Source organism: Pteropus vampyrus, unplaced genomic scaffold (genome assembly GCF_000151845.1).
Source record: "Pteropus vampyrus isolate Shadow unplaced genomic scaffold, Pvam_2.0 Scaffold44, whole genome shotgun sequence".
NCBI classification, from domain to species: Eukaryota; Metazoa; Chordata; class Mammalia; order Chiroptera; family Pteropodidae; genus Pteropus; species Pteropus vampyrus.
In genome coordinates, this window is record NW_011888825.1 from 2,648,155 (window position 1) to 2,662,774 (window position 14,620).

Sequence of the window (14,620 nt, forward strand, 5' to 3'; positions counted from 1 at the left end):
ATCTTGTCATATTTGGGAGGGTTCATGGGGAAGACTTGATCATCTTTAACTGTAACAGTCTGTCAAATCAAATAAGAAAGGCCAGATTAAAAAATGTCAGCTCGCCTAACCCAAAATGGGGCACATTCTAATCATCTCCAGATGTTTACTTACAGCTCCGGCTTCTGTCTTGGCTGTCACTTTCCCCCCTTCCTTGCTTTGCAGTGTTGCTTTCACAAAGGACTCCTTCGGATCCGCCACAAAGACAGATGTCTTGGCATCAAAGGGCCTATTCTGGGCCTCAATGCGCTCCTTCTCAGACTTTCGGAGATAAGGAGCAGCCTCCCCAAAAATTGCCATTTCCTGGTCTGAACTCATGGCTGCAAGTTATTGATGGCAGCCCAGTCGAAGACTCTGCCTGGCAGAAAAAGAAAAGGTGGTATAGAAATTCGAAAACTGGACTGTTAGATTCACGTTAAAAAAAAATTCTTTATTCACTGACCATTTGAGTGCTCAGCATTACATTGTTTGTGACCATCTCCCTGGTTTGGCTAGAGGTGAAATGTCAGTCTCCATGTTCTATGACAGTGCTGACAGACACTTAATGGTACATTTGGAAAGAGACTTGTTTCTGGCTCACCTACTGTATGATATTGTAGCCGCTTTCTGAGTGCCATTCGTTATGCATATTAATCTTTATAAGCTGCCTATTATTGGCTTATACAGAACACAATGCTAAGATGACGGCAAGGTGTTCTCTATCTCATCTTCCAATTGGATTATAAGCACCTTGCAGGCAGGGAGTACTTTTCCTTCCCTCTGTGGCATCCTTCACATCTCTTAGAACACATGCTGGATACCGCGAATGGCTCAAAGCTGGCTTTGTGAATTAAAAAGACAAGTGAAATATGTTTCTAAAATTCTAGGAACTCTTTTGTATGTGGTGAAAATCTTTTCATTATAGATTTGTATTTTCAAAGACTACCTAATAAAGGAAAATGAAAATGTGAGGAGCTTTGTTTTTTATCGTTTTGTTAAAATGTATTCTATTATTTATCAGTTTCTCATGTTTCTGTATTATAATTTTGACAAACTCGGCTTCTTCACCTGTCTTTACTATTTCTTAAAGACTGAATATAAAATAGCATTACCTATACTTTCTTGCCTTACTACTAATATAAAAATTTCACAAAAATTTTCTTTTCAAGATTTCTTTCTTGTCACTTTAACATTTATTAATCTGTCAATAATGATCATATTATAAAATGATAATCTATTTTATAATAATAAAGATATCTTTTCCAGGAAAATTCAAGGCACTTGGGCAAGCTTTCTCACATTTTCCCATTCAAACTATAGTGATTGAGATAACACAACTAAAATCCTTTGTTTTGCTGAAAATGCTCACATTTTCATATTATATTTTTAAAAATTTTCATTTTACAGATTGTGAAACAACATGCACATTTAAGCCACTTTTCCAAGACAAGGATTCAATCTATTTCGACAGCATCTGAAGGTTTTCTATACTATATAGTTTTGTGTAAAAGCTATAGTATAGGAAATTTACATTTTCTCTATAAATGAAGAATAACACTGAAATGTTGTATTGCATTTTGTGATTCTATTATTTAAAAGAAAAACTGCAATTTTAGAAATTGAAAAGATTATGTATAAAACTCCTAAAGACTCTGAGAAAGCATTTCCCTATATAGCAAAGGGTATAAATAGAAACATGATCAGCCATGAAATTGAAATGCTTTTATTTTATAAACCCCTGAGCACTCTTCAAACCATTGCAGAAGATTTTTTGCACCCTGAGAGGAATCAGAAAAAAATCCATGTCTTACCTTAGAAACACAACCTTGAAGTGGGTCTGAACTGTAAGAAAAAACAAATGTCTTCTGAATTAAATTCTAACAGTTCCCAATAATAGCATGTGTAATTCTTAACTGAGAACCAGGAAATGACTGGGAACACTAAAACATCTAATTAAAATTGCTCCAGAGCAAATTGGTGCTTCACTGGAAGGGCTGCCAAGAGCAATGGGAGCCAGGATGTGTGGCGTGCCTGCGGGCAGACAGACATCTCTTACTGTCTGTCCTGCAAACAGAGCCCTGTCCTCACACACACTTACCTTGAAGCTTTATGAGGAAAGACAAGTCATACTCATTCCAAGGGTACTTTTATAGGATCAAATATGGAAAACACGTAGCCTCCTCCTCTTTCTCAAAACATATTTGGCAAAACATGTTTTTGGCAATGAATGTCTCCAAGCATAATTCCCCTCATATTAAAGATGTTTGGATATAATTAGAAGCATTTCCTCTCACATTGGGTTAAGTACGTGAATCAATCTCCTATAAATAATTTGAGTTGTTGGCAATCTGAAAATGATCTGCCTTTGGAATAATATAAGGTGTTTCAAAGGCACTTCTGTTCTGAAATCCCTGCACTTTGTTGCCTGCTGCTCTTCTGTTTCACTGAGTCGCCTGCGTGAAGGCTTGTCAACTGTCCACACAGTCGCAAATATTATACTAAGGAAGGAAGTTTCTGCTCTTTACCAGAGAGTTATAAAAAGATTGTTAATTCCTCCCAAAGACGCATGACTTTTTTTTTTTCAATTTATTGAGCTTTTTCAAGAATGCTTGGAAATTTAATTTTAAAATTTGCTTCATGAAGAGCTGCCAAAGATAGCTTCTTTTGTTTTCTCTGGTCAGTTGCCTCTGATTTATTGTCACATCATACCCCTCCCACATCAGACTTGCTCCAAATACTGGATTGCTTCACTGAGCCGAGATGGCCTGCTTCTCTCTCTCTCTCTCTCTCTCTCTCTTTCTCTTAAATGCAAGTCACTTGTGAAATTCTGTTTCCTCTATGAAACTCAGCTTAGGAAAATATTAGAAAATAGGGCATTTCTCGACATAAGAACGCAGCAACGATGACTTCTTTTCCATCAGCTATCTGTGGTATATATTTCACATTTTGCTTATAGACGGTACCTGAACATTGTTTTCTATTCTAATTTTTAATTTTAAAAAATTTGTTTTATTATCTCTGTAGCCTTGCGTCCCTCTATGTCCACATTGTCTGTCTGGAACTGACACCAAATTTGCTTAACATACCTTGTTTTGCAACCATTTTTGTATTATTGTACTGCCTTATGAAAGCAGATGTCTGGAGATACTGGTTGTAATGGTCACACGATTTTATTATAGTGAGGGACCATCTAATCCATATTCCTCGTTTTACTAATAAAGTGACTGAGATGCAAAGAATAGAAGAAAATCTTCACAAATCACACAGTAATCTAGATCCTGGTCACTTGATTTGTAGTCCAGTGTGCTTGCTGGTAACACTCTTCTACCTAGAGTGGATTAAAGCCATCAGAAAGGGTCTTACAGGAGACGGTCTTCTGAGAGGGGCTTCCCCAACCACCTCTTAATCCGCTTTGTTACTGCAGGTATAACATTTTATTTTTTTTACATGTCTGTTTTCCTTATCAGGAATCTGGAAAATGTGGGCAATAATTCTCAGTAAAAGAAGACACTTAAATAATACTCTCGATAGGATTTGATGGGAATTTTAAAACAGCCTTTTGACCTCTGGACAGATTTTTCAAGAAGCAGAAAGTAAGACATCGTTTTTGGTCATTACTGCCAAGTTATGAGGTACATAAGCATTTACAGGTGATGTGGAAACAAACTGAAAGAGGGGCCAATGCTGTGAGATTGGCGACTCCACACACTAAGGCCAGTGTGACAGCATGAATCTTAATTACCTGTTGAACTGCTTTTATACATCTAATTTAAGTTATTGACTCACAGTGCCATTTAAATCAATGTACCCTTTTTTTCTATTCACATAGATAGTTACCCTTTAGCTTTTCCTTTATGCTGTCCAGGAAGGTTTTTGGCTATGCATCTCAACTGAATCCAGTTTTTAAATTGTTGATCCTTTAGGAAAACTTCTCTGAGTAATTCAGATTGCTACCATATCTGATTTTTGCACCAAACTCACACTCATCATTATGTGTGTTGAATATACATTTAAATAATCTATTTTGAGATGCATATTTTATTGATTCTTTTAACCTTTTATTCTGTCTCTTTACATAATTATACAGGAGGCTATAAAGTCTGGAAACATAGGCTAATAAACAGCTTATTGACATTATATTATAATATATAGAATAATATTCTCTTTGTCTCCAGACTTTATAACTTTTGTAGGGCAAAGTGTCACATCTCACTCTTGATGTCATACCTATTACCCAGTTCACATACTGTGAATATACAGTATTTTGGTATTAATGATGAGAACTTTCATGTGCTAATAATAATACCTTGGATTTGTATTCTTGATACCAATTATTAAGCAAGGAGAATTAATAATGCTTCGGTTCATTCTGAATCTTCTATGTGAGAATATAGCTAGTGCCATCCTTTGCATAGACCTGGAATATTAGGTTCATGTTAAAGGAAGCAGGAGCTTTCAAGATTTTACTATACCTCGATATTAGGGAAAAGTTAGAAAGAAATACAAACTCCTAGATTTCTGTTCATCAGAACTTCCCTAATAAGTGACAACCTTATGATCCTAAAGTATTACTATAGACCTAAAATAAAAGTGAATATGTAATTACTTCTTAGTGACAGGTTGACTGTGATTGTCTGATAACCTTGTGACTATTCAAGCTTTGACATTGCTTTAGGAAAGAGTGAAAAGACCAGCTTAAGGATGTTGTTTGCAAAGTACCCTATGCTCTTTATTTCTTTTGCAATAGGGTAGAATAAACAATAATTACAGATAGACATGACCGAAGACTTCACATTTTGTGTCCTTCTTCAATCATTCCATAGTATCAGGGCACAATCACTCTTCACTTATGATTTTTGTGTGAACCTCGCGGCTCTTCACCCGCAGCTTGTTGACCTGGGACTCGGCAATGTCAGCCCTCTCCTCGGCCTCCTCCAGCTCGTGCTGGATCTTGCGGAATTTAGATAGATTTGTATTGGATTGTTCCTCCTGAGAATAAAAATGGAATTGTAAGGAATCTATACCGTGCATCTTCCTAGACTCCTTAGGCCTAAGGGAAGAAAAGACTTAGCATCTACAGAGAAGTTAAAATACTCAACAGGAAACATGATTGTTTTACTGTCTCTTGGATTTTGCTTATCATTGATATTAACTGGATGATTTATTTGGGGCTTGGTGTCTCATAAATAGTCACATCTGTATTTTTGCAAACAAAACATATTAAGAGATACATACCACAAGTAGAGCAAGAAAGAATATAAGAGCAGAGAAGGCAAGAATATTAAAGTCATGCTTGTTAATGCTTGCTATAAGATGATTGTTAGCTCAAGTTAGATATTCTTTATTATATTAAGGATGAATTTCTTTTTTTTAATTTTTATTTTTCAATTACAGTTGCCATTCAATGTTATTTTATACTAGTTTCAAGTGTACAGCATAGTGGTTGGACATTTATATAAAATATGAAGTGGTCCCCCTAATTAGTCTAGTACCCATCTGGCATTATACATAGTTATTATAATATTATTGACTATATTCCCTGTGCTGTACTTCACTAGGATGAATTTCTTAATAGTTTCTTTAAACTGAAAAAAAAGTTGTATTTTATCATATATTATTTTGTCACATTTCAAGACAATTACTTTTTTCTCCTGCTTTGGTTATAATAATTCTATTGACAAATTCCCTAATATTAACTAATCCTTAATAGGAATTAAGCCTATTTAATCACTGATGGATTTAGTAATTTATCTTTATTATAACTACATTTATGAGTAAAACCACCTTTGGTTTTTTTCCCCGTTCTGTCTTGGAAGGGTTTTGGTATGAGGGTTATGTGAGCTTCTTAAAATAATTTGGAAAGCTTTTTATTTTTCCCATGCTCTGGAATGGCTTAGTAAACCTATTTGTATGGCTTGCCCACTTTCTCATTCCTAATGTTGAGAATTTGTATTTTCTTTTTCTTTTTCTTTGATTAAGCTAGATGTGAGTGTATTTATTTTATTACTATTATTTTATTAGCTCCTCAGAAGTTATCAGATATTATTGAAATTAGAAAATTAGAAAATAGTATACTCTAATTCATCAATTTCAACCTTTATCTTTAACAGTAGTTCTTACTTCCATTATTTTATTTATAATTTCTTTATTGAAATGCCAATTTATTCATTTATTTTAATTTTTGATTTATAATGAAAGCATACGAAGCAATGAATTGTCCTCCAATGACAGCTTTGACTATACTCTAAAGGTCTGTCAAAGTAGCAATTTCCTTGAAATTTATTTGTAATTGATAATTATTCAGTAATTATGTTTTTTTAATTTCCAATTTAATCCCAAAAATATTTAAGAAACTTTGTTTTTTAACATTTAAGCATTTGGGAATTTTTGTTTATATTTCTCATCACTTCACAATTTGATCACACTGTGGCTAGAAAATGTGGCCTGTATTATTTCTGCTTTGAATTTTGAGGTTTCTTTGTGGATTAAAAATTTACTTTTAAAATCAAGCTATTATTATAAATAATAAGCAAAACTATAAAAATGCACAAAAGTTTTTAAGAAGTCACAGTCTTCTATAAAGCAAACAGCTTATTTACTACAAGAAGTAGTAAACCTAATTATTTGCTAGCTTTTCTTAGCAGAGGACTTCTCTCTTTTCTAGCTTAAGGATACTTACAGCCTCCTCAGCTTGTCTCTTGTAAGATTTCACTTTTGCCTGAAGTTTATCTACCAAATCCTGAAGCCTGAGAATATTTTTTCGATCTTCTTCCGTCTGAAAGATTATAAAAACCATAGGGCATTACTTTTAAAGTACATGACCATTGTATCATTGCATATGAGTGTTTCGTATATACATGGAGGAGTGCTTAGTGGATAAAAAACTATTGCTGTACCTGGTAAGTGAGTTCCTTCACTCTCCTCTCATGTTTGCGCAGACCTTTAACAGCTTCAACATTACGCTTTTGCTCACTCTCAACCTCTCCTTCAAGCTCACGCACCTGCAAATAAATTGGCTCTTAAGAACTTTGATCCTGTAAGCCATTGGGAGCAAATGGAAATAGATAGATATTGAGATACCCACTCTGGCCTCTAGTTTCTGGATCTGCTTCTTCCCACCTTTTAGGGCCAATTGCTCAGCCTCATCCAGACGGTGCTGTAGGTCTTTCACCGTCTGTTCCAGGTTCTTCTTCATCCGTTCCAGGTGGGCGCTGGTGTCCTGTTCCTTCTTCAGCTCCTCAGCCATCATGGCCGCCTAATTAGCAATAAAATAAAACCAATTGAGGGAGCTGAGATAGCATATCAAGATTCAAGTTCAACCACCACTGCATGCCCTCAGCTCACATCTGTGATGGCCTTCTTGGCCTTCTCTTCTGCATTGCGGGCTTCCTGGATAATGTCCTCCATCTCTGCTTGTATTTGGGAAATGTCTGTCTCGAGTTTCTTCTTGGTATTAATCAGGCTGGTGTTCTGTTTAAAAATAAGTTATAAATTTTTTTATCATGTTACCTAAGAACTTGTCATGGTAGCCATTTTTTAAAAAAATTTTCAGGTAAAAATTTGTAAGTCAAATGCCCTTCAATATTATTTTGTTATGTAGCACCATTAAATAAAATGGAAATGTTATAGAATATTCAGCATCTTCAAGTACATAGTTCATAACTAGGCCAAATATCTCTATAATTTCATAACTGCCATTTACCAATGGGACTATTCACAGGAATAAAATTATAACAGATGTTAAACATTCCATTTTTCCACAATCAATATTGATAGCAAGGGTCAATAAAGATATTAAGACAAAATAGTATGAGTAGCCTTAGAAGATTATATGACATGAATCAATAATTTATGCAAAATAAAAAAGCAAAGTTTTCTCAATAATACAGTGAAAAATCTTATAGAAGCATAAAACCTGGCTGTCATATAAAAAAATTAAGCATATATATTTCTGGGACATATAAGCATTCACCAAGCATGAGTTTTTTGCACTGAATCCCACCTGGGTGTGGAGGAGTTGGACACGCTCACTGGCATCCAGAAGCTCCTGTTCTGCTATTTTCCTGCTCCTCTCCGTCTGTTCCAGAGTAGCCCTCAGCTCCTCAATCTCAGCCTGCAGCAGGTTGGCTCTGCGTTCCACCATGGCCAGCTGCTCCTTCAGGTCCTCTTGGCTCCTGAGAGCATCATCCAGGTGGATCTGAGTGTCCTGTGGAATGAATGATCCTTGAGACATCTTGTTCTCAGGGCTGCAGTCACCCAACTGCCCTGGGACCATCTCTTGAGCCCATTTACCTTGAGAATGCCTTGGGTGTTTCTGTAGTTCCTCAGGGCCTCAGCAGCCATGCGGTTGGCGTGGTTCAGCTGGATTTCCATTTCATTCAGATCTCCCTCCATCTTCTTCTTGAGCCTGATGGCATCATTCCTGCTCCTGATCTCAGCATCCAGCATGGTCTGCATCGACTCCACGACTCTAACGTGGTTTCTCTTCAACTGGTCAATTTCCTCATCCTTCTCAGCAATTTTCCTGTCAATTTCAGACTTGACTTGGTTCAGCTCCAGCTGGATGCGCAGGATCTTTCCCTCTTCATGTTCAAGAGATGCCTTAATGACACCAAGAGGGTAGCATTAGCAGGAAATGGAAACATTCGAAAGTTTATCTGCATATCTTTCCTTCCACAAATTGTTCTGTTTATCTTTTTATTTAATCTATGTAGATGGGCCTGATTTTTTTTTTGAATTTGTTTATAATGCACAATTTGACTTGTACCTCTGCTTCCTCTAAAGCAGCCTGAAGTTCACACTTTTCTTGTTCCACTTGTTTCTTTATTTTTTCCAGTTCATGGATACGTTTCCCTCCTTCTGCTATCTGCTCTGTAAGGTCAGAAATCTCCTCTGTTTGAGTAAAAGATGGGTAGAAATTTGGTCAGATGGAGGACAAAAGAGAAAGGTTTCTTCAAGGCATGAATATTACTGAAAGTGAAAGGGACTCACGCTGCAAGTTTTTGTTCTCTCGTTTGAAAGTTTCTAGCTGCTCTAAGGATTCCTCGTAGGCATTCTTCATCTTGAACAACTCAGTGCCAAGAGAGCGGGACTCCTTCTGGGAGGCCTCGAGCTCAGCATGGGTTTCCTCATACTTCTGTTTCCATTCTGCTAGGATCTGAAAAATCAAGAGTGGTTACCTGCTGTAAAGGATAGAGGAAAATAACGGAGAGCAGAGGCTGCTGCAGAAATTACCTTATCGAAGTTCCTCTGCTTTTTGTCCAGAGCTGCGCATGCAGCGTTTGTTCTCTCCACATCAAGCATGAGGTCCTCGACCTCATTCTGTAACCGCTGCTTCGTCTTTTCAAGGGAGGCACATTTGGCATTCACGGCTTCTACATGTTCTTCAGCAGCTTGTAGACGCTGGGCCAGCTTCTTCCTTGAAGATTATATACATTAATAGAGAGAAGTGAACCAAAACAAGAATTATAAACTATTACCACACTCAAAGTATTGAAAACTTCATATAAAATATTTATTCATTCATTCAACAAATATTGATGAGCTTCTTTTATGAACTAGACCCTGAGTACATAGCAATGAACAGGACAGAAAAGGTCCCCATCTCATGAATCTTCCAAACAAGTGAGAGTGATAAACAATAAGCAAGTGAGAAAATGAATAATAATAAATTGCTGATAAAAGTGCAATGAAGGAAAATAAAATAGAGTAAGGAGTGGACAACTATTCTAGATAGTCAGGAAGGCCTCTCCGAGGAGGCCACATTTCAGTCAAGATCTAAAAGAAGACAGAAAGTGAGCTAGATGAGTTTTAGGGGAAAGTATTTCAGACAGAAGAACCAGCAAGTGCAAAACTTGAAGCAGCAATGAGCTTGGTGTGCTTGAACAGCAACTAAGGCCTAATTATCTTATAATTATTTGTTATTCTTTGTTTCCTTAACTAGATTCTAGGCAAGGAGGGCAGAGATCATGTTTGCTTTATTCATGTCTTCTTCTCATGGTTTGACAGTGCCTAGCAAATAGGATCTAATTAATGAACATTTGAGGGTTAATTCATGGAATCATCAAAAATTTTATCTTTCTGATTCAATGTGCAAAGTTTTCTGCATACATACTTGGCCTCCTCCAGCTCCTCTGTGCGCTGGATGGCATCTGTCTCGTATTTGGTCCTCCACTGGGCGACCTCGCTGTTGGCCTTGGACAACGCCCTCTGCATTTCTGCTTTGGATTCCTGCTCCTCCTCATACTGTTCCCGCAGCAGGTCACAGTCATGGCGGGCGGACTGCAGGGCGTGGGCCAGGGCGTTCTTGGCCTGTGTAAATAGTTACATTTTCATTTTACTGAATACTTAAACGTTTAATTATTAGGTTTCAAAAACCTTAATAAGTTGATATAATGGACTCCACTTAGGGTCAGGTCATGGGAAAAAAATGAGTCTTATAATAATAGTTACTTTTGTCTCCTCTTCAAGTTGCCTCTTTAATTCCTCGATCTGTTGAGTAAATGCTTGTTTGCCCCTTGATAATTGAGACACCAGAGCTTCTTTTTCATCTAGCTGACGTGAATATTCACCTGATAGGCAAAAGAAATGGCACCAGTATTTTTAAAGTGAAGAAAAATTTGCAAGCCCATATTAGAAATAAATTTTAACTTTTACCATTCCCACCATTGAGTGCTCAGATGATTGAATTATCTATTGACACCTTTATGCTTAATGTCAAATTTCTGACTTTTAAGGTGAAACTTACATATTAATTTGAATGAATAAACTCAATTTAAATTCTTTCTGTTTCTCTCCATTACTAATTCTTTCAGGGTTATATGATATTATATAAATCTTGGTGATAACTGCCAAAGAAGGGAGCTAAAATGTCTAATTCTACATAGTCCCAGTTTCATGAGACTTGTAAGAGACTGGGTTATTCATGGCCCTTTTCAGGAACTGTTCACTGTGATATAGATCAAAAGAAGCTTGGTCTAAAACAGGAGCCCTGGACCCATGCTGGAGTGATTCCTAACCCCAAGCATGCCCTCAGTGTGGTCAAATACTCAAGGTCTGTCTTGAGTAGAGTTTGATCCAGTCCTAGTGAAGTCTTTATCTCCAACATTGTCCTCAAATGACCTTGCAAGTAGGTTGAGGGTCTGAGCTGTTCAGCGAATCACTCATGTTCTCAGTTGCTTTTATTAGGCTTTCACATCACCAAATCAGTTGTTTTTAACGACATCATCTCCACTCTTAGGCACCATAGAAGAGGACAGAGTTACCAGATTCAGTCTGCAAGCGGCCCCTCTGTGTTGTCAGGTCATTGATCAACCGTTGCTGCTCTTCTTCCTTCGATTTCAGTTCACTCACTTGGTCCTCTAGTGTACGGCACATTTTCTCTAGGTTTCCCTGTGTGAGAAAAAGTAAAAGGAGTAAATGAAGACATTTTAATATAATTTTGCTCAAGCTACAATTTCCTCTAAAACAGAAAAAAATATTTATTTTGACATATGAAATAAATTGTCTTATTTATAATATGATATATAAGGATTTTTTTATACTTTCTAATTGCTATCCTAAGTTGAAAATATACATTGAGATTTTTAAAAAGCTAATCATGAAGCTCTGTTCAATATTAATATAAAGAATTTAAAGATTATGTTCTAAATTTAAGATTTTATCAGATTAAATGGTATATTTTCTAAAGCATATTCATAAATACTTCATTGCCTTTATGTAGAGTGACATTTTGCTTATTGGATAATTGAGAATATTGGAAACCTGTGTTCTTAAATTAGAGAACAAGAGAACATAGATGACCTATGTTCAAAAGTTGGTGCTTTTTTTTTATTAATGATGTGATAGGGCCAATGTGCTTCACTTTTTTAATTTCAATTTCTTCATGTTAAGTGGAAATAATACAAACACTAATACCTTCCTTACCAACCTTCTGTAGTACTGCATAGAACAAATGACATAATGTGTGTAAAGTGCCCGGTGCAACTATGATGTTTACATAAAGGACTATTGTTAATAACAATTTCCCAGGCTCTGTAGTACCTTGGCTTTGGAGACAGTCTCCATGTTACTAGCGAGGTCATCGATCTCCATCTTCATCTCACTCTTCTCCTTCTCCAGCTTCTGCTTGACCCTCTGCAGGTTGTCTATCTGCTCCCCGAGCTCAGCCACACTGTCCGCATGCTTCTTCCTCAGGGTGGCCGCAGTGGCTTCATGCTGCAGGGTGGCCTCCTCCAGATCCCTGCGCATTTTCTGGAACTCGGCCTCCCTCTTCTTGTTCATCTCGATCTGGGCTGAAGTTGCCCCACCAGCTTCTTCCAGCCGCTCGCTGATCTCCTCCAGTTCCCGAGAGAGGTCAGAGCGTTGCTTCTCTGCTTTGGCTCGAGAGGCCCGCTCTGCCTCGATTTCCTCCTCTAGCTCCTCAATGCGGGCCTGGGAGTGGTGAAAAGCAAAAACTTAGCTTCTTTACATCATAACTGCACCTGTTTGAGATAGATTAATGGCAATATGAACTTACTTGCAACTCTTTAATTTTCTTTTGCAGTTGAATGCCAAGTGCTTGTTCATCTTCAATCTTGCTTTGCAGATTGCTAATTTCAAACTCTTTCCTTTTTGAAAAGTAGCAAAGAATAAGAATTGAGTCCATATCCACCACTGGAAGCAAGTTCATAAGTAATTCTTTCATACTTACTTTTTGAACTTTTCATCAAGTTGTTGTTTTTCATTTTCAATGTCCATTATGGACTCTTGGGCCAACTTGAGGTCACCTTCAAGTTTCCTCTTAGCCCTTTCTAGGTCCATGCGAAGTTTCTTTTCTTGTTCTAAGGACCCTTCAAGCTAAACATGAATAATGTTGAGTCAAAAGGATTGCTTAGCCTCTTTTCAAAGAAAATAATTTTCTTGATAATTCCAGACTTACATCATCCACTTGCTGCTCTAGTTTGATTTTAGCTTTGGTCAGGGTGTTTACTTTGTCCTCTTCTGCCTGCAGGTCATCCAGGGTCTGCTGGTGGGCCTCTTGGAGGGCCTTCTTCTCCTTGGTCAGCTTAGCTATGGTTTCATCCAAGCCTGCCATCTCTTCTGTGAGGTTTTTCACCTAGAAGGTCAAGAAAGAGATTGTTTCCACTATAAAGCAGTTTATTGGATGCTTGAACCTCTAAATAGTATAGCATAATATCATTCATACCTTATTTTCTGTGGCGTGTTTCTCCTTTTCAACCTTGGCCAGTGTCAGCTCAAGGTCATCAATGTCTTTCTTTAGTTCTGAACATTCATCCTCCAGTTTCCTCTTCTTGGCTGTCAGCTCAGCATTGATTTCTTCCTCATCTTCAGCTCTCTCTGTCACCTCTTTGATTTTGGCCTCCAGCTGGATTTTGGTTTTGATCAGCTGGTCACATCTCTCTTCTGCATCAGCCAAGCCTTCAGCTTCCTTGAGTTGGAAACAAAATCAAAATTGAAAAGAAAGAATTAAATATTTCCAATGATAACAGTGTAAATCTCTGCCATTTGCTCTTTGGATTTAAACTTTTATGAACCATTTGTTGTGTGCAATGCAGGATACTGCACACTGTGGGAAAAACAACATGTATCAAATATTGTCCTGTTCCTTTAGAAAAGTATACAGTTGTACTTTGGTGTCCTTGGGGGATTGGTTCATGCTCTCCCCACTATGAGTACCAAAATTCATGGATGCTCAAGTCCCTTATATAAAATGGCATAATATTTACACATAACCTATGAACATTCTCTCATAGACTTTAAATCATCTCTAGATTATTTATAATACCTCATACAATGTAAATGCCAAATAAATAGGTGTTATACTATATTGTTCAGAGAATAATGTACTTGTTCAGTAAAGATGCAACCATCATAGGCCTATCTATATAGTACATGTCAGCAATAACATTATATTAAAAAATTTTTTCAATCCATGGTTGGTTGAATTCACAGATGAGGAATCACTGGATACAGAGGGCCAACTGTATTCTACTGTAAATTAGAAAGCCCACCCCTCCCCAAAACTCCTATTAATTCAGAAAGAAATTAGTGACATAAGACAGCAGAGAAGTTGTATCAAAGATGGTTTCACAAACGAAATGGCAATTGAGTTGGGCCTTGATAGATGCATAGGATTTGGTTTTGTAGAAATCAATTTATTAGGGAAAGGAGTAGGAGGAGAAAAGGCATTCTAACAGGAAAAATTCAGGTTGTAGCTGCCACTGCACTAGTTCTCTTCGTAGTACTAGAAGACAATCCTGGTTATGATGCACTAAATTCAAGTTGAGGCATAAGGTAATCGAGAAATTCCTGGCTACAAATTAGTAATTACAAAATAGTCATGGAGATGTAAAATAAATCATAGGAAATATAGTCAATAATAGTATAATAACTATGTATGGTGTCAGGTGGGTACTAGACTTCCTGGGTGGAACACTGGATAAATTATATAAATGTCTAACTACTATGCTATACACCTGAAACTAATATAAAATACTATTGATTGTCAGGTGTTACTGAAAAAATTTAAAAGAGAGAGGAAGATGAAGGAGAATAAGAGGTGCAAATTTCTATGTATAAAACAAATAAGTCATGGGGATAT

At 36.9% G+C, this 14,620-nt stretch overlaps 2 protein-coding genes across 2 annotated transcripts in view; both read right to left on the reverse strand.

The window, feature by feature from the left end:
* The window catches only part of LOC105291362 (myosin-1-like), a 22,147-nt gene extending 21,790 nt beyond the window's left edge, over positions 1 to 357 (reverse strand). The window contains exons 1-2 of the mRNA XM_011359127.1: positions 154 to 357; positions 2 to 59 (exon numbers count right to left, since the gene is read on the reverse strand). Coding sequence (XP_011357429.1) covers positions 2 to 59; positions 154 to 357 — 262 coding nt within the window. The remainder of the gene's footprint in view (position 1; positions 60 to 153) is intronic.
* A 4,497-nt stretch (positions 358 to 4,854) lies between these two features.
* Positions 4,855 to 14,620, reverse strand: part of LOC105291363 (myosin-2) — a 23,068-nt gene continuing 13,302 nt past the window's right edge. Inside the window, exons 14-31 of the mRNA XM_011359128.1 lie at positions 13,205 to 13,447; positions 12,938 to 13,114; positions 12,710 to 12,855; positions 12,536 to 12,626; positions 12,061 to 12,450; positions 11,283 to 11,409; positions 10,471 to 10,589; positions 10,133 to 10,329; positions 9,253 to 9,436; positions 9,010 to 9,175; positions 8,786 to 8,910; positions 8,311 to 8,619; positions 8,021 to 8,224; positions 7,363 to 7,488; positions 7,103 to 7,273; positions 6,915 to 7,019; positions 6,698 to 6,793; positions 4,855 to 5,007 (exon numbers count right to left, since the gene is read on the reverse strand). Of these exons, the coding sequence (XP_011357430.1) occupies positions 4,855 to 5,007; positions 6,698 to 6,793; positions 6,915 to 7,019; positions 7,103 to 7,273; positions 7,363 to 7,488; positions 8,021 to 8,224; positions 8,311 to 8,619; positions 8,786 to 8,910; positions 9,010 to 9,175; positions 9,253 to 9,436; positions 10,133 to 10,329; positions 10,471 to 10,589; positions 11,283 to 11,409; positions 12,061 to 12,450; positions 12,536 to 12,626; positions 12,710 to 12,855; positions 12,938 to 13,114; positions 13,205 to 13,447 (3,129 nt within the window). The remainder of the gene's footprint in view (positions 5,008 to 6,697; positions 6,794 to 6,914; positions 7,020 to 7,102; positions 7,274 to 7,362; positions 7,489 to 8,020; positions 8,225 to 8,310; positions 8,620 to 8,785; positions 8,911 to 9,009; positions 9,176 to 9,252; positions 9,437 to 10,132; positions 10,330 to 10,470; positions 10,590 to 11,282; positions 11,410 to 12,060; positions 12,451 to 12,535; positions 12,627 to 12,709; positions 12,856 to 12,937; positions 13,115 to 13,204; positions 13,448 to 14,620) is intronic.